This window comes from Narcine bancroftii, chromosome 9, assembly GCF_036971445.1.
Source record: "Narcine bancroftii isolate sNarBan1 chromosome 9, sNarBan1.hap1, whole genome shotgun sequence".
NCBI classification, from domain to species: Eukaryota; Metazoa; Chordata; class Chondrichthyes; order Torpediniformes; family Narcinidae; genus Narcine; species Narcine bancroftii.
The window spans coordinates 49,091,669-49,119,079 of record NC_091477.1 but is presented as its reverse complement, the minus strand read 5'-3'; the positions used below and the strand labels follow the sequence as shown (position 1 = coordinate 49,119,079).

At 40.7% G+C, this 27,411-nt stretch overlaps 1 protein-coding gene across 4 annotated transcripts in view; it reads right to left on the bottom strand.

The window, feature by feature from the left end:
* adam19b (ADAM metallopeptidase domain 19b) overlaps window positions 1-27,411 on the bottom strand; it is a 163,149-nt gene that overhangs the window by 34,930 nt on the left and 100,808 nt on the right. For all 4 annotated transcript variants that reach the window (XM_069899050.1, XM_069899051.1, XM_069899053.1 and 1 more), the window contains 6 exons: window positions 26,484-26,661; window positions 8,434-8,523; window positions 6,674-6,869; window positions 3,385-3,493; window positions 1,629-1,833; window positions 802-879 (listed from right to left, as the gene is read on the bottom strand). In XM_069899050.1, the coding sequence (XP_069755151.1) occupies window positions 802-879; window positions 1,629-1,833; window positions 3,385-3,493; window positions 6,674-6,869; window positions 8,434-8,523; window positions 26,484-26,661 (856 nt within the window). The remainder of the gene's footprint in view (window positions 1-801; window positions 880-1,628; window positions 1,834-3,384; window positions 3,494-6,673; window positions 6,870-8,433; window positions 8,524-26,483; window positions 26,662-27,411) is intronic.

Genomic DNA, 27,411 nt, shown 5'->3' with positions numbered 1-27,411 from the left:
ATCTTGCATCCTGTGTGGGTATTTCAGCCGCTGAGCCCCTCACTGGTCTTCACCTTCTCTGTAGGGTCATTGCCCAGGCTTCTTCTTAATGGGTGGGGTGGGGGGGGTCTGCCCATTTTTTTGGTGCTCTGCGCTCCACCTGGTCATTCTGGGTGTTCACTTCTCAACTACACATCATATGGCATGCAGAATAATGGGGAGCCCCCATCTATTGAATATATTGATATGAGACATTGCCTCAAGAAAGCAGACAACATCATAAAGGGCCCCCATCACCCTGGTCACAACCTCTTCTCGCTGCTACCTTCAGGCAGAAGGTACAGAATCCTCAGGCTCTATTTATCAGGCTCTTGAACCTCCCCTTGTTACACTAATCAGGAACTGCTCTGACAAGGACTGTGTGCATGATTTCAAAGTCACTTTTTCGCACTAGGATTACTGTGAATATGTATTATCTATCGACCTTATCTATTTGATGTATTTTATAATTCAATTAAGTTTTCTAATATGGTTTATTTTTATACATTTCTGTACAGTTACAGCAACTAAGAATTTTGGTGCATATATGTACATGCTACAATGTATCTGACAATAGGCCCATTATCACTAAAGAACAAAGTCGGATGGTGGTGTTACCATGTCCAGGTGAAGATCATTTCAATCCACAGGACTCTCTCTGAAGGTCTCCCAGATGTTACGCTCTCTTCAATATAATTCATCAATGCACCTGTTCAATAATATTGTGTAATTCACATCTCACCCAGAAGTTCCTTGACTAGAGATAGATGGTTTCCAACCTACCCCATGGTTGTGACATTTTGAAGTACATTCTTCAGCTGCCAGAAAAGAAGCGTTCTGACACCGTCCTTCAAAGCAGATCTGTTGGACCAAAGAAATGTTCAGCGGAAGGAAAATGGTCATTTGGTTTTACATAATTTAATAGGGTCTCACACCCAGGCGAACTACCTCCCCCTGCAGCATGCAGCACAGTAACAGTCTCGTTTATGCTGAGCAGTGGAAATCTATCCAAATCAATCCCATCTTCCAGTAACATTCACTCTGCTGGAGGAACTGCATGGCTTGAGCAGCATCAGAGGGAAAGAAAAGAGCAGTCAATGCTACGGACCCAACCCCTTCAGAGGGCCTGAGGGATTGGAGGAGAAAGACCTGGTGTATTGAGGACAGAGTGGGAGGGGTCAGTGGGGGATTCCTCCCCTCTCCCCCCCCCCCCCCCACCATTGGTTCCACTAAGATTGTCACCTTCTAATCAGATTCAGCACTGACAGATCATCCACCCCACCCTTCTTGACTCATTTTCTTCTGCCTCACCCCTTTGCTTCTCTCATCTCTCTATCTGGCATCTGTGGTCAACTGCCTCTGTCCATCATTCTTCACCTCTCCCTGTCCACCAATCCCCAGATGCCTCAGTCCCATCCTTCCGCACCATCCCATTTCCAGCAAAGGCCAAGATTCTAGTTGCATTCCTTAATACCTGTTGCATTACCACACAAACTAAAAGCCTCCCATGTGTTTTATATTTATTTATATTGGTTTATTTTTATCCACCACCCTGTAATAGCTCATCTCCCAACCTCAGCCTTGTATATCCCCTGGGCAGAGTGACTTACATGATTATCAGTGCATTTTGTTCCAGTCATGACCAGTCCTGGATCCAAGATATCCCCTTCCAGCTCAGGTGTTGTGTACACATGGGTTCCCCTGCACTTCACCCTCTTCCCATTCATAGTTATTGTGGTGTCGATCGCGACAGCATTTGCCTCAAGAGGTTTCTGAGCATCACTTTGACACTGTATTTTCCCACATTTGGCATTCCTTTAATTATCCAAAAAAATGCATTAATATATGTTAGACCAGGACTGAAAAATCAAGCTTGTGCTCAGTTCTGGTGGCCTGACTGGAGGAAAGATATCATTAAGCAGAGAACATTCAGGAGAATGTTGCCAAACTTGAAGGGCTTAGAGAGGTTTGGTAGGCTGGACCTTTTCTACGTGGAGTGTAGGAGATGGTTGGAAAGGAGGAGATGGATTATAAAATTATGAGCGGCCAAGGCAAGGAATCTAAAACTGGAGGACATATATAAAAGAAGAGAGGGGCAAGAATTAAAAGAGACCTTCTTCACACAGAGGATGATGAGCACATGGAACTATCTGCCAGAGAAAGTGGTAGAGGCAGGTACAACTTTAACATGCTGTAAGACATTTAGACAGGTACATGGATAGGAAATGTTTAGTGGTTCTCAACCTTTTTCTTTCCACTCACATACCACTTTAAGAAATCCCGATGCCATCGGTGCTCTGTAATTAATAAAGGATTGCTTAAGATGGTATGTGAGTGGGAAGGGAAGGTTGAGAATCACTGCTCTAGGCCCAATGGTTTCTGAAATATTTGGCTTGGGAAAAATAGTCATTGGCCCATTTCCTTTGGAGTTATGAAACCGTGCACATAATGAGTCAATTAGGTAGGATTAAAACAGTGGTTTTCATATTTTTTTCTTTCCACCCACATACCACCTTAAGCAATCCCTTATTAATTATAGAGCACCTATGGCGTAGGGAATACTGAAAGTGGGATGTGAGTGGAAAGAAAAAGGTTGAGAACAACTGGTTAGAGAGGTAATGGCCAAATGCAGGCAAATGGAACTAGTTTGAGTAGACAACACGGCCATCATGGACAAGTTTGGCCAAAGGGGCTGTTTCTGTGCTGCAAGACCCGATGTCTCTACAACAAGCAAACAGGCCCTTCAGCCCACGAAATCCATGCACAACAAGGTGGTGCTGATTTTCATTAGTGGGCTGATTGCACTGGGAAACTGCAGAGAGTAATGAATGCAGTTCAGACCATCACACATCTTCTTCCCCCTCCCCCCCCCCCCCCCCCCCACAAGCTACTCCACTGACTGCATCTATATCTCCCTGTGCGTCAATGAACCAGCCAACCTTCTACAGAACAGGTCCCACCATGGCCACACTCTCTTCTCCCTTCTTCCATTGGGAAGAAGATTCAAGAGGGTGAAATCACCCATCACCAGATTCAAGGACAGTTTTTGTTCAGCCTTGATCGGAGTACTTAACGGACAGTGTAAAATATTGTTGCCCTTACTCCATTCAAATGGATCTCTCACTGTAACTCTGTTCTCTGCATTATGTTTTACTCTGCAGTATGGGATACACTTGCTTGGAAGCATGCCATATAAACTTTTCCCCTGCTCCTAACCACACATAACAGATGTCAACTCAAAATCGGTGTTGTCGATCACTTCCTGGTTAATCACCTCCCTCCAGCCCGCTATCGGTCCCTCTGCTCCTCCACATAAGCTGAGTCAACCAAAGGCAGAGTTACAGAGAAGTCAGCCAATTTTCGCACCTGGCTTCACACTTGCGATAACTTCCCCGATGGTCTTTGCCACAGTTGCCATATGTGTCCCCAGCATTATTCACCATCTCAAAGCATTTTGTGGGAGCAACACGGGCCCCTGAAACAGCAGAGAAACAGCAGGGCTAATCCTTCAATCAGGACACACGACTTCACTCACAAACACAAACAGGAAATACAAGCAATTTAACATCATTCTGATTGTGAGGCAGTCATTTGAAGCCAACTTGCCACCATTTATTTTCCCACTAAGAAAACCCATCAAAATATTGAAACAAGATCAATAACTATCGCTAGCTCACTGGATAGAGCACTGGTCTTGTAAACTAAGGGTCACGAGTTTGTGCTTCGCTGGGGTCTCATTTCTGTGAGGGGTGCTGAACAATGTGACAATTCTCTGTCTTCCTTACGGTAGACAAAGTTAAAGAATTTCATGTATGTTACATTCTAAATGGCAATAATGGAACCTTTACCTAACTATCAGAAGGCCATCTCCACATAGACCATTTGTAAGTGGAATACTCTAGGTTAACAGCTCAGCGCAGTCTTGCTTCACACGGCAAGGGGCAATCTCACCATCTGAGGCAGCAGAGAAGACCACAGATACTGGAACATGGGGCGGGAAAGCCAAGTGCCGTTGGAACTCAGAGGGCCGAGGCAAAGTTCAGATGCAGGGGGTCAGTCGGAAAAATCCTGACCCTGCAGGATCCTTCCAGCAGTATTTTTTTGATGCTCCACTCTACGGAAAGATGTAAATGGGGTCATCAGTGAACATTCAGACCGTAAGGTAGAAAGAAGATTACTGATGAACCCATGAGCATGGCCGACTGCCCTAGGGAACTCCTGTTGGGCTGTGATGATTGGCCCCTGACAGCCCCAACAATCTTGCTTTACACAAGTATGACTCCAACCACTGGAGCATTTCCCTTTGATGCTCATTGGCCTCAGCTTTATCCGGATGCCTTGATGTTACCTTGGTTTCAGGGGCAATCAGCCTTAAATCATTTCTGGAGCTAAATTCTTAGGTCTAGGGCCAAGTGCTCCTATTGATTCTCAAGCACTGACAAGTAGGTTATTGGTGAGTAAATGCTGCTTGATAGCTTGGTCAAGAACAGCATCAATTACTTTGCTGATGACAGAGTGCAGACTGATTGGGCAGTAGTTAGCTGGGTTGGTTTTAGGTTGCTTTTATGTGGGCACAATGTCCCTAGGAAATCTTCCATCATATTCGGTAGATGCTGGCATTGTTACCATATTGGAACAGCCTGGCTAGAGGAGCACAGGTCGTCAGTCTTACAGCCGAGAGTTGTCCTGCACTTTTGTAGCTTCTAGTCCTCTTTGCCATTTTTTGACATCACAATAAAATTAATCACTTTGAGTGGGGACTTTGAGGACGAGGATGTCAGAATGAAGGCCAGATAGGTTTCCGTCAGCACTTCTGGATGAGTGCTTCAGCCATTTCTCCAGGACCCAGATGCAGAGGCCTATTTGAGGCTGTTCTGGGAGGCTCCTCCACATACGAGAAGCTGAACAAAGTGCCATCAGGTGTGGTAGGACTACAGGGTTTCCCATGGTTGCCCTGGACCAAACTAGTCTTGCAGTCCACACCTCCCATCAGTAAAATAGTCATTCTTTTTTCCATTGTTGTTGCTGGGAGTTCGCTGTGGACAACTTCGCTGCCCAGATTACAACAAGGACCTCTGACTGAGCTGTGAGGTTCTTCAGGTAATGTTAATTTTTTAAAATTTTAATTTAGAGATACAGCACAGTGACAGGCCCTTCCGGCCCACAAGCCCACACAAATATTCCCATGTGTCCAATCAAACTTCATAAATCTTTGGAATGTGGGAGGAAACCAGAGCACCCGGAAGAAACCCATATGGACACGGGAAGAATATACAAATCCCCTACTGACAGCAGCGGATTCAAACTCAGGTCGCTGGTGTTGCAATAACTTTATGCTACACTAACTATGAAAGCAGAAATCTTAGTGATGTGAAACTGCAGTTGTTTCATTGTCTCCATAGGTGTATCTGGTTGCAAGGATGGTCGTTTGAAGTACAACAATTGCTGGACGCATCCCTGCCTATGAACCAGACAAAAGTATCAGGAGAGAACCAGAGCCAATACCATCATCTAAGTGGCTTGGAGAGGACACCAAGGTCGGCGAGAAATCATTAGCCAGGCAGGGGCTGTGGCAAAGATCAATGCTTTGGTCTGAGGTTACCAGATCAGGATATTATTAAGGAGCCTTGGCAAGCTCCTGGAAGTGGAGGAGGGAGGCAGCTCTGGAGTGAATCCAGGGAAGTATCTACAGATGCTGCCGGGGAATAACCCCGATAATGTCCACTCTATCTGCACACGAGCGTGGCGCAGTGCGGGATCTCAGAGCCGGAGAGATGACGAGCCGGAGAGTGCAACTCAAGGCTGAGGGCCAGAAATTTTGATCAAGCACGTGAAGGCATCGGTGGCAGACATGCGCTGAGATGGGTGCTTTATAAGCTCTGTCAAACCATATCGCCAGCCAGAGATAAATGGGGAGATTGGCACTGTCCCTAGAATAAAAATGGTAACAGCCTACACATACACTGGCTCGGGGGGGGGGGGGGGTGGTAGGGGGACACAATAGCTTGTTTGCAGGGGCAATGCCCATCAATGCCCCCCCTTGGCACTGACCCTGTTGCCAGCTTTAACCTCCCAATGGAGTACAATATTTTCTTTTCCAACCAAATTTTGACCCTCATTAATTTGATCTAATTTTATCTATCCTCTATCATCTGGTTCCTAGAAAGAACCATTGCCAAAGTGGCCGAATAGAAACCCTCCAAACTGATAAATTCAAATAAAACCAGAAGTGTGAAAGTTGCAGGGCTAGCAGGAATATTAATAAAATCTCGCTCGCTCATATTCTATGACAACGTTCGTCCTTCCTCAATAAGATTGTCAGAACTTTACCACTAACACTGGGGTTTTATAACGAAAACAGTAAAAAGTTTAACTCGGGGGGGATTTTTGTGTGTTTTTTTAATTAAACGGGAAGGGTGCCAATGTCAGTGCCAGACCGAGGGTGCCACTTTAGCTAGATACGCCACTGTTTGTCTCATTTGTCATTTACAGTACACCCCTTCCAAATGACAGTACAAGTCAGCAGCCAAGATGGGGCAGAGGATGTTTTTTTCAACCAACTCCCAATCCACCACCTTTCCCAAAGCTTTCAATAAAAATGAAGCACCATGCCAAAACTGATTACAGGATCACTGGGACTTCTCTTGGATCTTACCAGAACCCCACAGCAGCACACACTGGTTTTCGTAAGTCAGACACATCCCATTGTAACAATAGGCCCGTCCTCCATCACAGCTGACCCCATCCATTTGGTAAAAGTTGGCTGGACAGAACTCCGAGGTGCCAGAGCAGTACTCAGGTAGGTCACATGGTCCTGATGACTTTCTGCAGATTGTGCCCGGGTTCTTCAGCTAGTGGAAAAAAACATTCACCTATAATGTTATAATGCTAGAAACCCACCTTGACCTTCATCGTGATTGATGATGTTACATTGGTTTTACCATGCTTGCTGTGAACCTTTAATTGGCCACTTTTTCTCAAACTAGCCTTTTCACTCTTCCTGAGAACACGTGACAATGAACTGAGAGTGAGCTCTCTTGTTTTACTAGTTCTATCTTTCTTTTTCAATATTTTTATTAATTTTTTCATATCCAAAAAAGTGTAAAAAAGATACATTACACTTAAATTGTATCATTTCATCCACATTTTAATCAAACAGATTATAGTGTCGTGATATTTTATTATAAAAAAAAGGGAAAATCTAAACCCACTACCAAAAATAAGTTGTATGGCCAAAAAAAAGACTGAATTCTTACCAGAGTGATAAATTACCTCATTAATCAACATTTCTACCTTGATAACAAATCAAAGATTATTAAAGTAATTCAAAAAAAAGGTCCCCACAGCGTTTGAAAATTTAAATTCAAATCAGAAATTGAGCATCTAATCTTCTCTAAGTTTAAGCATGACATGATGTCACAGAGCATAAATGTCAGGTATTGAAGGTTGAAATTTAAAATTATACCAATTAAATTCTTATCAGGAAATGTATGTAATTGAGATCGTAAAAAAAATCCCTAATATGTAGATTCCAAATGAGTATTTGGTAGACCATATTTAACTGAAAGTTGTTCAAAGTGGGACTCCCCTCGACAAATAAATTTAGCTAGTAGTTCTAAGTCACAGATCAATTTCCATAGAAGGTAGGTCTACATTTATCCACTTGCCTTTATGAGTTCACTGTAAGATCTTTTTCCACTTGAATTTGGTCTCTTAATGAATTGTGATTCAGATGTGTTTTCTTTCTTTTCTCTTGCTGAAGAGTGAAGAAACATCACTGCACAACCTCTGGTAGGATATGGTTACCACAGGAGAGTTTTGGAAACAATAGCTCAGTATTCACCCCAACAATATCAAAAAGATTAAACAGTAAAGAGGTTACTGTAGGGTTTTGTCTGCTCTCTGCATTTTGTTGACATATTACTAGGTTCATCTGGTAACCACATTGAACGAATGTAGTTCAAGGTTTGAAACAAAGATGAGGAAGAATCTCTTTACCTAGAGGATGGTTAATCTGTGGAATTAATTGCTGCAGATGGCTGCAGAGACCAGGTCATTGGGTATATTTTAGATGAAGGAAGATAGGTTCCTGATTAGGAAGGAAATCAAGGTTGCAGGAAGAAAGCAGGAGAATGGGGTTGAAAAGGATAGTAAATCACCTATGATGGAATTGGTGGGTGGATTCAATGGCCTAATTCCACTCTGCTGTCTTATGGTCTTCTGAGTTTGTACTGGTACATGGAGCTAGAGTGATTCTCAGACCCTTAATACATGCCCTACAGATTTCTTTCCTTATAGAAATATCAATGAACCTGTAGGGTGTTTACAACAGCCCTGGCAAATTTCCATTTAATCAGGCATTGTTGGACATATAAAACATTGAATGTGATTGAATTTAAGTTAATCGATTCTAACCTTGCAATTATGACAACAGATCCCATGAGCGCATTCTGCATTCCTCTTCAAAGTGCAGTTGTTAGCATTACAGCAAATGTTGTTACATTCCTGTAAAAACAAGGTTTAAAGTGCAGTTAACACAGGCTACAATGTCAAATAGATTAGAACGGTTTCTGCTATTGAAGGAACATAGAAAGATCTTCATATTTGTACTCTGAAAGCAAATCATTCTATACCAGAGGGTCTCAACCTTTTCCTTTCCACTCACAGACCACTTTGAGTAATCCCTATGGCATCGGTGCTCTGTGATTAGTAAGGGATTGCTCAAAGTGGTCTGTGAGTGGGAAGGGAAGGTTGAGAATCACTGCTTTAGACCCAATTGTCACTGAAATATTTTGCTTGAGAAAAATTGTCATTGGCCCATTTCCTTTGGAGTTATGAAACCATGCACATAACGAGTCAATTATGTACAATTAAAACAGTGGTTTTCAAACTTTTTCTTTCCACCCACAGACCACCTTAAGCAATCCCTTAGAGCATCTATGGCATGGGGATTACTTAAAGTGGTATGTCAGTGGAAAGAAAAAGATTGAGAGCCACTGCCCTACAGATGTCCTTATCAATACCATTACACAGGATAATTTTCTCCAAGTGAATTTCATCGTGCTGCAAAGAAAATGTTATGTTTAATTGCTGTGGTTGCTTAGGCGGTGAACGGAGTTTTGCTGGAAAGTGATTGAGTAGAACTTTTCTTCCCCAGGTTTTCTGGTTGATTAGATAAACAAGAAGTCTGTAGTTCCTGAGATCTCAAGCAGTAAACAAACATACTGGAGGAACTAAAGTATACCAGAGGAAGTAAAAGGCAGTCGACATTTCAGGCCTGAGCCTATAAAATCGACTGCCTTTTGCTTTCCATGGATGCGGGCGTGACCTGCTGAGTTCCTCGAGCACCTCTGTACACTGCTATGGTTGATTGGATTTTTTTTGTGAAAATTTGATTGAAGAGGTGTGATTGGTTGAACAAGTTCAAAAGAATTAAATAACGTTAATGGGACTGAACTTCAGAGGCAGAATCCAGCTCCCTGTTGCTGCTATATACAGCATTTGGTGCTGTTAAAGCAAATGAACCCTTACACGACCTTGAATAATGAGGTAGTAATCTCATTAAAAAGCTGGAAGTGTTTAACTAACAGCACAGTAACACTGATAAGTCCAATGCACAATGTGCTGTACTGCACAAGACTGATGGGGGTGGGGGGGGGGGGGGGTGCAGAGCAGAAAATTAGGGTAAGTGGATCATTTGTGAAATGGAAATCATTAAGGAGTCAGGTGTCAGGATTAGGGGAGGGGCCTTGACGAATTCACACTCAACGTTCAGGACTTTGATGAAGGGACTGCCTGTTTTTCAACATACCAAACAACCACAAGAATCTGCAGCTCCTGTAACCAAATTTGCAGCTGGTGCAAAGATGTGGGTCTGTGAGGAGGAGACAAAGGGAATTGTCCAAAGGGATCTAAAGGGGTGACGTAAGTGAGGGGTGACGTAAGTGAGCACAAATACGGCATGTGAAGCACATTCTGAAAGGAAGAGAGTGAAAGCAAATCATTTTCAAATGCACTGAAGCAGTAACATGTTGTAGTCCCAAGGGGGCCGAGAGGGACCAATGCATGAAACATCCTTAAGCAATCCCTTACTAATCACAGAGCACCTTTGGCACAGTGAATACTTAAAGTGGTATGTGAGTGGAAAGAAAAAGGTTGAGAACCACTAGGGTACAGGTATTTCAAGTTATTAGAAAGGCTTATCAAATGTTGGTCTTAATGGAATATAAAAACAGAGAAGTTTTGCTTCAGGATGCTGTTAATACCACCTGGGATACCATGCACGGTTTTGGTCTTCAACCTTAAAGAAGGATCCAATTAATATATTTCTCTGGTAGGTTGAATTTTTGTAGTACTTTGAATAAATAACTCCATTTTACTCTGTCAAAGGCTTTCTCTGCATCTAAAGCAACTGCTACTGTTGGAGTTTTGTTTCCTTGTACTGCATGAATTAAGTTAATGAATTTACAGATATTGTCCGTTGTTCGTCTTTTTTTAATAAATTCAGTTTGGTCTAGTTTTACTATTTTTGGTACACAGTCGGCCAATTTGTTTGCTAATAGTTTAGCTATTATCTTATAATCTGTGTTAAGTAGAGATATTGGTCTATACAATGCTGGTGTTAGTGGATCTTTCCCCTTCTTTGGTATTACTGTAATTATTGCTGTTTTGCATGAATCTGGTATGTTTTGTGTTTTTTCAGTCTGGTTCATTACTTCCAGGAGAGGAGGAATTAATAAGTCTTTGAATGTTTTATAGAATTCTATTGGGAGTCCATCCTCTCCCGATGTTTTATTGTTCAGTAGTTTTTTTAATATCTCCTGTATTTCTTCTATTTCAAATGGTTTTATTAATTTATTTTGCTCCTCTGTTTGTAATTTCAGTAGTACAATTTTAGTTAGAAATTCATCTATTTTGTCTTCTTTCCCTTCATTTTCAGTTTGATATAGTTGTTCGTAGAATTCCCTGAAGTTTTCGTTGATCTCCGTTAGGTTATATGTAATTTGTTTGTCCTTTTTCCTTGATGCCAAAACTGTTCTTTTAGTTTGTTCTGTCTTAAGCTGCCACGCTAGTATTTTGTGCGCTTTTTCTCCTAGCTCATAATATTTCTGTTTTGTCTTCATTATGTTCTTTTCTACCTTATATGTTTGTAGTGTTTCATATTTTATTTTCTTGTCTGTCAATTCTCTTCTTTTAGTTGTATCTTCCTTTATTGCTAATTCTTTTTCTGTATTTGTTATTTCCCTTTCCAACTGTTCTATTTCTCGATTGTAGTCCTTCTTCATCTTAGTTACATAACTTATTATTTGCCCTCTAATGAACGCTTTCATTGCGTCCCATAGTATAAATTTATTTTTCACTGATTCCGTATTTATTTCAAAGTACATTTTAATTTGTCACTCAATGATTTCTCTAAAATCCTGTCTTTTAAGTAGCATGGAGTTTAATCTCCATCTATACATTCTTGGTGGCATGTCCTCTAGCTCTATTGCCAATTACAGGGGTAAGTGATCCAATAACAATCTAGCTTTATATTCCATTTTCTTAACTCTTCCTTGAATGTGGGCTGATAACAGGAATAGGTCTATCCTTGAGTATGTTTTATGTCTACTCAAATAATATGAATATTCCTTTTCCTTTGGGTGTTGTTTCCTCCATATATCCAAAAATTGCATTTCCTGCATCGATTTAATTATAAATTTGATTACTTTGTTCTTCTGTTAGTCTTTTTTCCAGTTTTATCCATGTTTGAGTCCAAATTAAGGTTAAAATCCCCTTCTATTAGTATATTCCCTTGTGTATCTGCGATCTTCAAAAAGATATCTTGCATAAATTTTTGATCTTCTTCATTAGGTGCGTATACATTGAGTAAATTCCAAAATTCTGAATATATCTGACATTTTATCATTACATACCTCCCTGCTGGATCTATTATTTCCTCTTCTATTTTGATTGGTACATTTTTATTGATTAATATAGCTACTCCTCTGGCTTTTGAATTATATGATGCTGCTGTTACATGTCCTATCCAATCTCTCTTTAATTTCTTGTGTTCCACTTTAGTTAAATGTGTTTCTTGCACGAATGCTATATCAATTTTTTCTTTCTTCAGTAAATTTAACAGCTTCTTCCTTTTGATTTGGTTATGTATTCCGTTAATATTTAAAGTCATATTGTTCAACATGGCCATTTCATACTTTGTTTATCTTTCCTTTCCGTTTCCTCATCACCACCTTCCCTTCTTATCCATTTCTGTTTTCTTTTTTTGAACACATTGTAAGACAACATTTCTAAAACATAAAATATTTCCACTATTCCCATATCTAAAATTCCTTTAACCCCAATAGTCCCTCCCTCTCTGAGTTGCCCTTTGTCTCTTGTCGGGCAACCACATCTCCCCTCTTCATTTGGATTTGCGAACCCGCTCGCAAGCGTCAACTGATTTCTCAGTGACTGTTATTCTTCCCCACCCAGCCCCCCAGAAAAGATTTTAATCTTCATATATAACAAAGCTCACTCTCTTAATTCCCTCCTTACTTCCTTTCTTCCCTTTCTTTCTCTTCTTAGTTCTTACTTATACTTTATTCTTCTTCCTTATATATAGTTTGTTGTCATTTTTGTTCTTGTTATATCTCTTCATCTCTCTGTCTGTTTTGTAGGTGTTCTGCAAATTTTCGTGCTTTTTCTGGATCGGAGAACAGTTTGCTTTGCTGCCCCGGGATAACTCTTTTAAGAACTGCTGGATATTTTAACATAAGTTTATAGCCTTTTTTCCATAGGGTCGTTTTTGCTGCGTTAAACTCCTTCCTCTTCTTCAGGAGTTCAAAACTTATGTCTGGATAGAAAAAAATTTTTTGACCTTTGTATTCCAGTGGCTTTTTGTCTTCTCTTATTTTTTTCATTGCCTTCTCCAATATATTTTCTCTTGTCGTATATCTTAGGAATTTTACTAGAATGGATCTTGGTTTTTGTTGTGGTTGTGGTTTAGGGACTAATGTTCTGTGTGCCCTTTCTATTTCCATTCCTTCCTGTAATTCTGGCATTCCTAGGACCCTGGGGATCCATTCTTTTATAAATTCTTTCATATTTTTGCCTTCTTCATCTTCCTTAAGGCCCACTATCTTTATATTGTTTCTCCTATTATAGTTTTCCATTATATCTATCTTCTGAGCTAACAGCTCCTGTGTTTCTTTAACTTTTTTATCAGATTCTTCTAATTTCTTTTTTAAGTCATCTACCTCCATTTCTATGGCTGTTTCTCGTTCTTCCACCTTCTCTACTCTTTTTCCTATTTCTGTCATGATCATCTCTAATCTATTCACTTTTTCTTCTGTACCTTTTATTCTTCTTTTTATTTCACTGAATTCTTGTGTCAGCCATTCTTTTAATGTTTCCATATATTCTTTAAAGAATTTTTTATCCATGTATTGTCCCTTCCCTTCATCTTCCATTTCTCTGTGTAGAGTTTGATGTTCTCCCTCCTCTTCTTCTGAGTCCACTCCAGGATCTGTGTCCTTTACCTCTGTCTCTTCTGGTTTTCTTGTTGGGTTGTTTATTTTATTTTGTTGGGTATTTTTGTTTTTATTATTTTTATTAAAGGTGTCTTGGTGTTGGTCTTCTTCCTCTGGGTTGGTCATCTGTTGTTTCTCTGATTTCCTTTTTTTATTCTCTTCCTTCTCGTTCCCGTTATTTTCTATGTTTTCCTGTTGAGAGTCTTGCTGTCGTGTTATACTTGTCTGTTTCAGCTGTGGAGATTTACTCCTCAGCTGGTCCCCCCTCCCTTTGGTGTTGTTATTGTCTTGTGCATCGAGGATTCGCGCATGCGCGGTTGCGCACTTTTGTTTGGCTCCATAAGCCAGTTTTGTAGTCCTGAGTTCGGGGTTTCCACTGACCTCAGGGAGCGGGCTTCTCTCTCCACGGCGGGCCTCCTCGGACAGGTAAGGCCTTCACAATTCTCTTCCGACATCTTTCCTTCTTCTTTTTTTCCCGTTGTTTTTGGTTTTTCTTTCTTTGCTGCCATTTTCTCCACACTTTTATTTTTAATTTGTTATGGTTTCTGTGTTCGTGGTTTTGCTTTTTCTTTACTTTTTTTTAAACTTTTCTGGAGAGGGCTGGTATTTTCTTACCGGTCACTACTCCGTCACGTGATATATTAATTGGATTAAAGCATTATATAAGGGACTATTGGTGAAAGTGACAGTAAATGGATATATATCAAACCAATTTAAATTAAGCAGATCAACAAGGCAGGGATGTCCACTATCTCTCTCACTGTTCGCGTTAGCTGTAGAACCACTAGCAGAACTGATAAGAACAGAAAATAAAATACGAGGGATAAAAATAAAAGAGAAGGAATATAAAATCAGTCTATTTGCAGATGACGTTATAATATACTTAACAGAACCAGAAATATCAATAAAAGAATTACATAAGAAATTGAAGGAATATGGAGAAGTATCGGGGTACAAGATCAACGCAAATAAAAGTGAAGCAATGCCAATGAATAATGCAGATTTCACAAAGTTTAAGGAAGAATCACCATTTAGATGGCAAACACAAGCAATTCAATACCGAGGTATACAACTAAATAATAATCTCGGCCACCTATATAAACTAAATTATCAGCCATTAATGAAAAAATTACAAGAGCACTGGAAAGACTTACCACTAACACTGATAGGAAGGATAAACTGTATTAAAATGAACATCTTCCCAAGGATACAATACCTATTTCAATCATTACCAATTCACCTAACAGATAAATTCTTCAAGGAGCTAAAGAAAATAATAAGGAAATTCTTATGGAAAGGGGGAAACCAAGGATAGCATTAGATAAATTAACAGAATGGTACAAACAAGGAGGCTTACAACTACCAAACTTTAAGAATTATTATAGAGCAGCACAATTAAGATACCTATCAGATTTTTATCAAACAAGGGAAAAACCAGATTGGACCAGAGCGAGATAAAATAGGGGAGAAGATACCTGAGCATATACTCTATAAGTGGGATGAAAAATTGGTACAACGTAGGAATTCACCAGTATTGCACCATCTGCTCTACATTTGGAAGAAGATTCACGTTGAAAGGAATAAAATAAATAATCAATTACCAAAATTAATATTGACACAAAATCAACTAATCCCTTTCACAATAGATAACCTTTCCTTCAGAGAATGGAAGAGAAAAGGGATCAAAAGAATAGAAAATTGTTTTTTAGGAAATAAATTATTATCTTTTGAACAAATGAAGGACAAATATAATATAACTCATGATACAAGGTTTGCATACCACCAACTGAAAACCTACTTGAAGGACAAATTGGGAAACAGTCTGAGGTTACCAGAAGGAAGCAATTTTGAATATGTGATTACAGACACAATGATAATTAAAAAATTTATAACAAACACGTACATCAAACTGCAAGAAAAGGAGAACGAGGAAACAAACTGTAAACTTAAACAAAAATGGGAACAAGATCTAAACATAAAGATAAAGAATGAAACATGGGAAAAGCTATGCTCCGGAACTATGAGAAATACAATAAACACGAGATAATGCATGATACAATATAATTGGTTACATAGGCTATACATCACACCACAAAAGTTAAATAAATGGGACCCAATAGTATCAGACAGATATTTTCGCTGTAAAAAGGAAACAGGAACAACAATACATGCAATTTGGACATGTGAGAAAGTGGAAAAATTTTGGGAAGATCTAAACCAGATATTAAATAAAATCACAAAAAGCAATATACCAAAAAACCCAGAGATCTTCTTTCTAAGTAATATAAGAAATAAAGAATTTGGACTCGATTTGGATGGAGCACAAAAAAGATTTATTATGATAGCCCTAGCTGTAAAAAAATCTATTATGTCAACCTGGAAATTAGAAGACAACTTGAGAATACAAAAATGGTACATAGAAATAAATAAATGTATTCCATTGGAAAAAATAACATATAATTTAAGAAATAACATCACAATATTCAAACAAATATGGGAACCATACATGAAATACAATAGAGAAATCCTACCATGGACCTCCACCACCTAAAATGACAGAAGGAGAAAACAACGAAATGAACTGACTCAGTATATAAAAGTAAAAGATAAAATTTTTTTGTTTATTTTATTAAGTGATGACATTGTTTAACGGATTTAATGTATCTTATAGATTGAACTTTGAATAAATGGGAAGGGGGGAGAGAGAGGGAGGGAAGGGAGGGGGATAAAAGGGGAGAAAATGACACTATATATTCAGGAGAAAAATGTCTGTATGTATTTTGGTCAGTATGGTTTATTGTGCGAAAAAATTTAAAAAAACCTTAAAGGACATGCTTGTACTGCAGTATCACAAGGAAGGCTCAGTAAGTTGGTTCCTGGGATGAATAAAGGAGCATTAAGCAGGTTGGGTCCATCATCTTTGGAATTTAGATGAATGAGATGTGATCTTATTGAAACTTTTAAGGTTCTAAGAGGATTATCAGAATGGATACTGAGAGGATTCCCTAGCAATGGGTGGACCATGGGGTGTAGTTTCAGAATAAGAGATCACTGATTTAAGAGTGATGAGAAGAAATGATCACTTCAAAGATTAAGGAGTCATTGAATATATTTAAGGCAAAGACTGACAGAAAATTGAACAGACAAGCAATGAGGAAAGAACCAAAAGTATCATTCAGGATATTACAGGATCGACCAACACCAAATTAACCTACAGCTCCCTCCCCCCTTTTCTTCTGATCCTATGTTCTATCACCTGTGAAACAATAAGGCAGTACTTAGCATCTCTATTCTCAACTATTTCAAAATTGGCCAAGAATCAAGGTCATAAACATTATCTTAAGTGTAGTAAATGTTGACTTAATTAACTGGAGCACTGTCAGGGGCACAAATTGATCAGCAAAAAAAGAGTCTGTAATTAAAGTATCAGTATCATGCACGAGTTTCCATTCACGGTGCAAATGTTAATCCGACTTGAATTGTTATTGGTGAGTTTTATGGAGCTGGGAAGCTGCAGTCAGTAAGACTACCTTTGCAAATCTGTACTTGTGGTCATCATAATAAATTCTTCATTCATTTATTCATCACTCAGACACTGGGATCACCCAGTGTGGTTCATTAAGTGTGGCCACTCTTGCCAAAGATGTGGCATCTAATTTCTGCACAACAAGGCCCCATAAACATAAATAATATTGGGACTGGTGAGGGAGAAGGCCCAGCTCTTCTTCCAGTCGTGCTATGTAGTCCTTCATATTCACCTTGCTGTAATAATTAATTTCTGACTGTACAGCATTGCCACTCTGCCACTGCCCCACTGTACTTGCGGAAGCATCCCATTGCCAAATTCAAATAAATCAGGTGGTACTCTCAGAAATATTTGGAATACTCTCAGATATTTGAATAAAAACAAACAGCTGTGAGAACCTTCAATGAGAGTTGAATTCTCAGGGAAATTCATGAATTTAAAAAGGCATTCAAAAAGAAAAATGGAGGTATAATAGACTAAAAGGGTATTTCATTTTATCCCAGTGGCCTAACATCTTCTCGGCTGAATCTGTTAGTCCGGGGCAGTTTTAATTCAGTGCAGGTCTTGGATTAAAAAAATAAGGTAACGTAGCATGTTGTGCGCAAGCGCAGAGAAAAGACTGAGACAGCAGGCTGTGAGCTCGTTTAGCACAACTGATTTACTTTGAAGTTCATGCTGCAGCCTTTAAGGCTGTCCTCAGCCTGCCCCTCACGTTCTGGAACTTATGTCACACTGATGCAAGCACACACGTGCACTTCCGTCTGCACTGGAAGTGAAGGACCTGCAACGCCATCTTTGCCGCGGCTGCCCCGCTGACCATGCGTGACAAGTCGAGCCGGTTTGCTGCTACAATCATGTGTGTCGCTACACAACAGCCCCCCACAAGACCCGGCACCGGTGGTCTCACGATGCGTCATGATTGAGATCTGCTGCTTCGGTGGCTGACCTCTATTTACTGGTGGTAGGGGGGATGGGGGGTCCTTTACTGGGTCAGATAAGTCCAAGTGGGCTGGTTTGAGGCGGTCCAGTGTGGAAAGTTTCTCTGTCTCCCCAGTGTCGAGAGTGAAAGTGGATGCATTTCTTTGGAGTACCTTGTAGGGTCCCTCATAGGGATGCTGGAGGGGTGGCTTGTCCGCCCTGTCGAACGAACACATTGCCACAGGAGTTTATGCCCTCACCAGTCCCTAATGTGCCAAGGGGCACCGTCTGGAAAGTTTCTGCATGGACTAATCGTTTGCCCTGGTGGTCTACCAGTAGGAAGTGTGCCTGCAGGAAATCTGCACCCAACAGAGGCTTGTCCACGAAAGCCAGTGAGAATGACCAATTGAAAGTGGTCTCGCCGAAACACACAGGAATTTCCCTCTTGCCAAAAGTTTTAATGGTGGTGTTGTTGGCTCTGTGCAGGGTGGGGCCGTGAAGGGTTTGTTGTGGCATAGGGGGAATGACTCTTATCTCTGTCCCCATATCCACGAGGAACCAGCAGCCAGAGATCTTGTCCCAGACGTGGAGTAGGCTGTTCAGTCGACCAGCTGCCATGGCCATTAATGGCAGCTGGCCCTGTTGTTTCCTGGAAACAAACACGGCTGGCGGCACCTGTATGCTCCTGCACCATTTTGGCTCGGACCTTTCAGGTCGTGGGCTGGGAGGGGTTCCTGCTCACGTGTTGGAGTGGCCTTGGGCATTGTGTCTGGGCAGCAGCCTTGTAACGGGTTGACTGTGTCTATGAGATAGAGCTTAGAGCAGTAGAAGAATATCAGCTCGTGCCGTGACCCTACGTGGGTCACTGAAATCCATGTTGGCCAGTAGGAACCTAATGTCTTCCAAGCATTTGCTCTAGGAATGCCTGTTTGAACATGAGGCACGGCTTATGTCCTTCCGCCAGGGTGAGCATCTCGCCCTTGAGGGCGGACAGTGTCCTGTCCCCAAGGCCATCCAAATGAAGGTGCCTGGTGGCCCTCCCATGCCGTGAAAGGCTGTAAGTACTAATGAGGAGGTTTTTAAAAGCCATGTATTTACCTTCCTCTGGCAGTGCCTGGATGAAGCCATTGAGCAGTGAAGCGGCTTCCTGGTCGAGCAAGCTGACGACATACAAGTACTTTGTCAAGTCAGAGGTTATCTGTTTGATGGGGAACTGGGCCTCCGCTTCGTCAAACCAAGTGTGGGGCCTGTTGCTCCAGAAAGTCAGCAGTTTTAGTGCAACAGCACCTAGGGCTGCGGGGTCCATTATGCCAAGTCGTCAGAACATGGAGATTTGTTGGAGTCACCAGTGTAATGTGTTTTGTGCAAGGACAGCGAAAAGACAGACAGACAACTGATTTACTTTGAAGTTCATGCTGCAGCCTTTAAGGCTGTCCTCAGCCCGCCCCTCACGTTCTGGAACTTATGTCACACTGATGCAAGTGCACACGGGCACTTCCGTCTGCACTGGAAGTGAAAGACCCACGACACCACCTTTGCCGCGACCACCCCGCGTGACAAGCAGGGGCGGTTCACTGCCGCAATCAAGTGTGTCACCACAGCAACTCGTTTTTTTTAATATTAAATTGTCAGAAATATGATTTAAAAATCCCTTCACAGTGCAGAAGTCTAGTTTTGCAAAATAATGAGAGGAAATACAGCATCATTATCCCAACAACTGTTTGCACGTTGGGGATTTTCACACATACATTTAAAAATTGCAGAATTTATAAATTCACTAGGAGCAGTTCACCACTAGGTGGCAGAATGTGTTCTGATGTTGGATTCCCCATGGAGTTCAGCATGGCAGAGGGAACTCAAAACAAAATGATCAAAATATTTCCTCAACTTTCTTCTGACCATCAGCATTCAGTTCATCAAATCTATGTCAGATCTGAGTACAGTCCCATCAATCTCATTTCCACCCATTCCCTGAATCCCCCCACATATGGACGGTTTGGGCACCCTGGGTGTTATCAAGCTGGAGAGGGGATTTGCAAGGATGTTGCCAGGACGTGTGGGTCTGAGCTATAGGGAGAGGTTGAACAGGCTAGGGTTTCATACCTTGGAGCATAGGAGGAATGAAGAGGAGGGGTGATTTCACAAAGGTGTATAAAATCGTGAAAAGAATAGATCAGTGGTTTTCAAACTTTTTCTTTCCACCCACATACCAACTTAAGCAAACCCTTACTAATCACAGAGCACCTATGGCATAGGGAATACTTAAAGTGGTATGTGAGTGGAAAGAAAAAGGTTGAGAATCACTTGAATAGATCAAGTAAATGCACACAGAGTCTTTTGCCCAGAGTAGAGAAATCGAGAATCAGAGGACATTGGTGAGGAAGAAGAGATTTAATAGAGATAACTTTTTTTTTTAAACACAGAGGGTGGTGGGTGTATGGAATGGGCTGCCAGAGGAGGTGGTTGAGGCAGGTACTATTGCATCACATGAATAAGATGGGTTTACAGGGAATATGGGACAAGCACAGGCAGATGGAACTAGTTTGAATGGGACATTTTGGTTGGTGTGGCCACTACGGGCTAAAGCAGCCATTCTCAATAGGAGACCTATGTCCCCCACCCTGGAGAGCACATTTAAATAAGTCTTTTCACCTCAAGTAGCGTAAATATTAAAAAAAGTTTTTTTAATGTAGTCGGTAGGAAAGAAGTAAGAAAAAAACAAAACTTGACTGCTTCACAGAGAAGGGGCCCATAAACTTTGAGCAGAGTCCAAGATGAGAGGGCAGGGGGAGGGATAACTGAAAAAAGATTGAGAATGGCTGGGCTAAAAGTCCTGTTTCCACGTTGATTCAATTCTATCCTACCAACCTACCTACTGGAAATAATTTACAGCTCCCTAATGACACACCAACCCAAACATGTTTGAGAAACAGAGCACTAAGAGGAAAGAAATGCAGTCACATAGAGAACCGGCTGACATTAGGATTTGAACTGGGTCACTGGAGCAGATAGGCAACAGCATTACCGCTGTACCATCCAGTATTTCATATTCAATGCGGTATCCTGTGTCAAGTTCAGATATTTCTTGATTTGAATGAAAAAAAAGCAAGAGTCTGGTATTTTTGAAAGATTTTCAAAAAATTCATTGGTTCAAAAATTCTCTTTCAAATCTTTCCAAGAATTGTCCCTTTTATACCAAAGAATCCAGAGATCTTTCTCCTAAGTAACATAAAAAATAAAGAATTTGGAATTGACTTGGAAGATGCACAAAAAAGATTTGTTAAGATAGCCCTAGCCGTAGCAAAAAAATGTATTATGTCAACCTGGAAATTGGAAGATAATTTGAAAATACAACAATGGTATATAGAAATGAATAAATGTATTCCATTAGAAAAAATAACATATAGTTTAAGAAATAATATTGAAATATTCGAACAAGTATGGGAGCCTTACATTAAATTAAATAGCGAAAACCTACCGGGAACAAACATTACCTAAGTTGATGGAAGGAGAAGAAAAGAAAAGAATGGACTCAGTAGAATTTCTGGTGTATTTTTGTTGAATGACAACATTGTCTGACTGAATTAATGCAACCTAGATTGTATACCTAAAATGGATGAGGGGGGGGGGGTGGCTTGGGAGGAGGGAGGGGGGGGGAGAAAAAGTCACTGTAAATGTGTGAAAAAGAAAAAGTGTATGTCATGGCTATTGTGATTTATGGTGTGAAAAATAAAAAATTAAAAAAAAAAAAAAAAAAATTGTCCCTTTAAAAATCCTCCAAGTTTTCATAGGTGTTTAAAAGCGCTGGAAATGTTGCATAGTGTTGAAGTGTTTCAGGCTTTAAGTTGCCCTGCCTTAATTTTTGCTTTTAATGAGTCAAAAATTTCATCCACCAGAAGTATTGCCAGAAGAATATTGTATCCACCTTGTGTGCAAGGCTTGTTTTGGCCAATCTTGCACGATTTCCACCCAAAAGAGAGCATTTCTGAAACACATGGCTCTTTACAGAGAATTCTTAATAATAACATAACATAACAATTACAGCACGGAAACAGGCCATTAGGCCCTTCTAGTCCACACCGAACCAAACACCCCTCTCTAGTCCCACCTCCCTGCACAATGCCCATAACCCTCCATCTTCTTCTCATCCATATACCTGTCCAACCTTTTCTTAAATAATACAATTGACTCCGCCGCCACTATTTCTCCCGGAAGCTCATTCCACATGGCTACCACTCTCTGAGTAAAGGAGTTCCCCCTCATGTTACCTCTAAACCTCTGCCCCTTAATTCTTAACTCATGTCCTCTTGTTTTAATCTTTCCTCCTCTTAACGGAAATAGTCTATCCACATCCACTCTGTCTATCCCTTTTATAATCTTAAATACTTCTATCAAATCCCCTCTCAACCTTCTACGCTCCAAAGAATAAAGACCTAATCTGTCCAATCTCTCCCTATACTCTAGATGCTTAAACCCAGATAACATTCTGGTAACATTCCAACAGGTTCCATGAGTTCCCCAGTGTGAGAATCTTCAGAATTTTTTTTTGTATTGAGACAATCACAATTAACCCCAAAGCTACCCCATTAATTGCTTTGATGGACCTGGAGGTAATGGCTGGGACTGAGGACCTTATCTTCTGGCAAGCAGGCTTCCACTGGGTGCATGAAATGAAGAATTCAGTTTCCAGATCTAAACACTGAATAATACAAAAATGTAAAAAAATATTTTGTAACCATCCAAGATCAGTTTGTAATAATGTCCATTTATTGAACTGAAACCGACAATGATGTCAAAAGAGGGAAATGAGGATTAGATCAACTATGTGGGGAATCTTTAACCATGACTCATAGTCTGGAAAGCACCCAAAGAGCAAGTACATGTACTTATTTAGTATAACATTTTTTTAAAATTCACTGGGGTTACTCAGCATATCAGGCAGCATCTGTGATGAAGGAAATAGGTTAATGCTTCAGCTCAATAAACTATCATTAGGAAGAAAACAATGGAGTTCCTCAAGATAAGGTATTAGCCAATACATTCAGTACAGTAACAGGCCCTTCCTTTTGGCCCACGAGCCTTGTTGCCCAAATACGCCAATTATCCTATAAACCCTGTCAGTGTTTGAAGGGTGGGAGAAAACCCACGCAGACACAGGGAGAATGTACAAACTCCTTACAGACAGCGCTGGATTCCAACCCTGGTTACCAGCTCTGTCATCGCATTGTGCTAATTGTAACACTAACCAGGCTGCCCTTCTTGAAAGTGATGGTGAATTAAATGGTAACTGAAAAGTTTTTTTAAAAACTGCAGATGCTGGAAACCTGGAAAACACTGGAGACACTTGGCAAGTAAGACTTTATATATTTAGTGCTTTACATATCACAGAATATTACAAAGCATTTTACAACCTGCTAAATATATTTTAACATGTCCTTTTTGTTTTATCGTGGGAATCGTGGTGACAAACTTTCTTGAGTAAAACTTCACAAGTGAAAGTAAGATATTATCCATGTTACGTTGGTAACATTGGTTGATGACCGTCATCATCCAATATATATTGGTGCATGTCTGTCTGTTTGTCTGATCGCCATGCAAATCAATATGGAGCACTCTAGAAATGTCTAAGGAGGTTGATGCTGAATGTCATGACCGTATTGAATTTAACCCTTTATTTGAATTTTTTAATTTAAAAACTTTTCATACATGTAATAATATTCAATTACAAATTATAACAATCAAATGTTAATATCAAATCTATTACATGATGATCTAAACCCCCACCAAACTAACCCCAAGAGAAGAAAGAGAAAGGAAGGAAGGAAAGAAATGAAATAAGAAAACATAAGAATAAATAAAAGTAAGAAACTAAAATAGAAACCTGGTTGCTGGAAGTTTCACCCCACCACATGGAATTAATCACTTATATCTTTTAATACTTTCAAGGAGATTAAAGAAGTTCAAGGCTTAAGGCAAAGGTCTATAAATTAATTCCCTCAGTTCTTAAGAGTGGGCGCCAAATTTTCAAAAATACGTCATACTTATTTCTCAAATTATGAGTTGTCTTCTCCAAAGGAACACAGCTATGCATTTCTACATTCCAACGTTCCATCCCCAAGTGGGTGTCTGATTTCCATGTCACTGCTGTACATTTCCGTGCTACTGCTAAGGCAATCTTTAAAAAAACTGTTTTCGATACATAGATATTTTCAATTTCGGTCATCCCTCCAATATAACCCAATAAAAATAACATTGGAATGTGTGGAAATTTAATTCCTATAACCCAATATAAATAAATTGTTAAATTTGACCAAAAAGGTCTCACGTTGGAGCAGAATTTAACCTTTAAGCTCATATGAAGTTCAAAAGTGTTTTTGACTGGCTTGCACTGCTATTTATTACACAAGCACTGGCTTGTATTACTGTTTACTATAATTGTGGTAACATTTGATGCTGAATGTCATGACCACATTGAATTTAACCTTTAAGGTCATATGAAGTTAAAAAAAAAATTGAACTTGCACCAGGATTACCTCGATTAGTTCCAGTGCTGTGCATCAATGTATATTCAGAATAAAAACAAGTGGCCAAAGCCAACACCAGGCCCACCTCAGTGCTCAGGCCTCCAGACAAACAAGGAGCAGGCAGCAGGAAACTGCTGCCAAGCCCAAGCCCACCTCAGTGCTGATGCCACCAGGCATTCCGTGACCAGACAACAACTCTGCTGAGGAAGAACAAGCAAGACTCCAAGCAATGCAGACAAAAGCCATCAGATGAAGGGCAGCACCATTTACTTCAGCCAACCTGCTAAATGCTGCATTTAATTACGCAGTTGACATTGAGTATTCTTCCATTAATCCATGCCAGAGGTAGGCCAGCATTGTGGAGCAAAGAAGTGGAAAGGTCAAACACCATCGATATGTTGTTCCCGTGGACAACTGAGCATACCTCTACTGGCTGAGCTTCCACAGCCATTGAAAATGTTGCTGCTCACCATCGCAGCAGAGACCAAATGTGAACAAAGCCTACAACTCAGCATTTCAGATGACATCTTTTGGAGCCAACAGCAACTGAGTGTTTTATTTTCTGGGCAACGCCGGGTATCCTGATAGTCCTTAATACAGGGAGAATCTTCCTGCTATTTACCAGCACATTGCTTTCACTTTTGTTTTGTGTTTACTGGAGGAAATATCTTCTACACACAAAGAGTGTCAAAGCAAAGCAATGTCTCCAATTCCTTTGAAGGCTGAGGTAGTTCAGCATATTCCCCTGTCTCCCCCAAGAACTTCTGAAGGCACACCATCAAAATTGCTGAAACTGGATGCATCACAGCATGGTGTGGAAGCAGCCCCACCTGAGACCAGATGAAAGTGAAGAATGCAGTTCAGAATATTACACCAACCTCCATCGACTCCACCTACACCTCCTGTTGCCTAGGAAGAGCAGTCATCATCCTGAAGGTCCCATCATACCCCCGAGCATTTTCTCTTCTCCCATTGAGAAGAAAGATCAAGAGTGTGAAATCGCTCAACAACAGGATTTTTCTTCCCTGCAGCCATCAGGCTCCTGAATGAATCTCACACCAGTAGATCCTTCCAAATTGCCTTGTAAAATGGGGTTAACCGGGCAATTTACCAGGTTGATGACCCAGGTACAGGGCTATTTGAACAGGCCGACTGGCCAAGCACAGTCAAAATCCACCTGGGTCCCACACCGACCTTGAAGGTGGTCAGGGAACCCAGTAAAACGTACCCGGGCACCTCCTCTGCCTATTTGAAAGGGGAAATGGCTCACCCGGTTACTCTGGAACTTTAAACAGAAAGAGCACAGGGAACAGGTCTGTGGCTGCGTGATGCATCACTCACCACATCATCGCAGGGGTAGACCTGCCTTAAATTGCCAGGTTGGCGATTTAACAGGTAGGTTAGGCTGCTATTTGAAAGGTGCAGGAAGCACCCACGACCCAGTCATCTCACCCAGTTCCCAGGAGGGCTACCTGGGTGCTGCAATTTGAAAGCACCTACTGTTCTCATGCTGTCCTTGCCATGTACTAATTGATTATTTCACTGTCAAACTATACCTTGTAATTGGGCTCTTGCTCTTTTACTTTGAAAAAATAATGGAGGTACATGTGAGAGTTGACTTGTTAAGACTGTTCATAAACAAAACCTTTGGATTGTATTAAGTACAGTTATAATGTGACAATAAACATGAACTTGAAGTGAATGAGGCCTATTCTATCATACATGACATATGAAACTCAACACCTCTGAGAGTATAGCACTTTTACAATTCTGAACCAAGTTCATTGCTGCGGCCAGGTCTCTGGCTACAAAACAATGTTTAACCATCTGCCTCGCAGCTTGCATGCTCATCAAAAGATCGCATCATGCATTTGTAAACCAAAACAATTGAGGAAGAATATTGATTCTCAGAATTCAACTGAAACCAATATCAAAGAGGAAACTGAAGCCGTTACACTGCCTGGCTGACTTAAGGAGTCAACTTACCTCAACCTCTCCACAGTCACACTGTTCGCCGTCCTCGACATAGCCATTGCCACACCGGCGTCCTCCATACAACGTGTTTGCATCAGGCATGTTAAAGAGACACATCCCTCCACCTTTGTGCAGATACTTCTGAAGCTCCTTTTCATTGCACTTGTTGAAAACTTTGGGAAATGGATCACTGAAGAGCAAAGATTGGAAACAATAGTTATATTTTGATTTACATGGTATTATTCAGAATAAAGTAGAAAATACAATGCATTTTATTTTGAAAGCATGCCCAGCCAATACCCAAGGAATAATTTTGTTAGGAAGACAAGCTGGGGTAATTTGTTTAATTGCTGTCTGAAGCCAGTAGCCACATATGCTGCTCATAGAGACCTGCTTGTTGATTAACAAGCTTATTGTATAATTCCAGGTCAAGTTTAGAACATGTGGATGCATTTAAGATCTAGTGAATGCAGGATTCTCACATTAACCAGCACTGGCTTACTACCGTCCTTGGTGTACTTTACAACATGAGAACTCTGGCCTTTTCATGGAGGGGCCCAGTCATTCAGCGACTCTTCACATTTCTCAGAGGCAGCTGTGAAGAACAGAATAAACACCAGGCAAAAGCTTTTTAACCTGTCATCTGTGGGCTTACAAGCTTGAGAATTTCCCCCAGAGTCAACCAAAGCAAAACTGAGCCCATTATTGTGAGATAAAAACTAACAGCCATTAAAGAAAAGTGCAATATGGGGAAGGACGAGGATGCACATGGGCACTGAATCACATATGGAATGTTTCTGCATTCTCATATTTGGATGTCACTTGCTACAAGTGGTTTAAAATTTGCCTGGTGCAGTGACAGTGCAGAGCAGCTATACAGGGACCTACATCAAGTGTGGGAAGGCTTGCTTCAGTGTGGATGAGAGGGGAGTTCCACTGA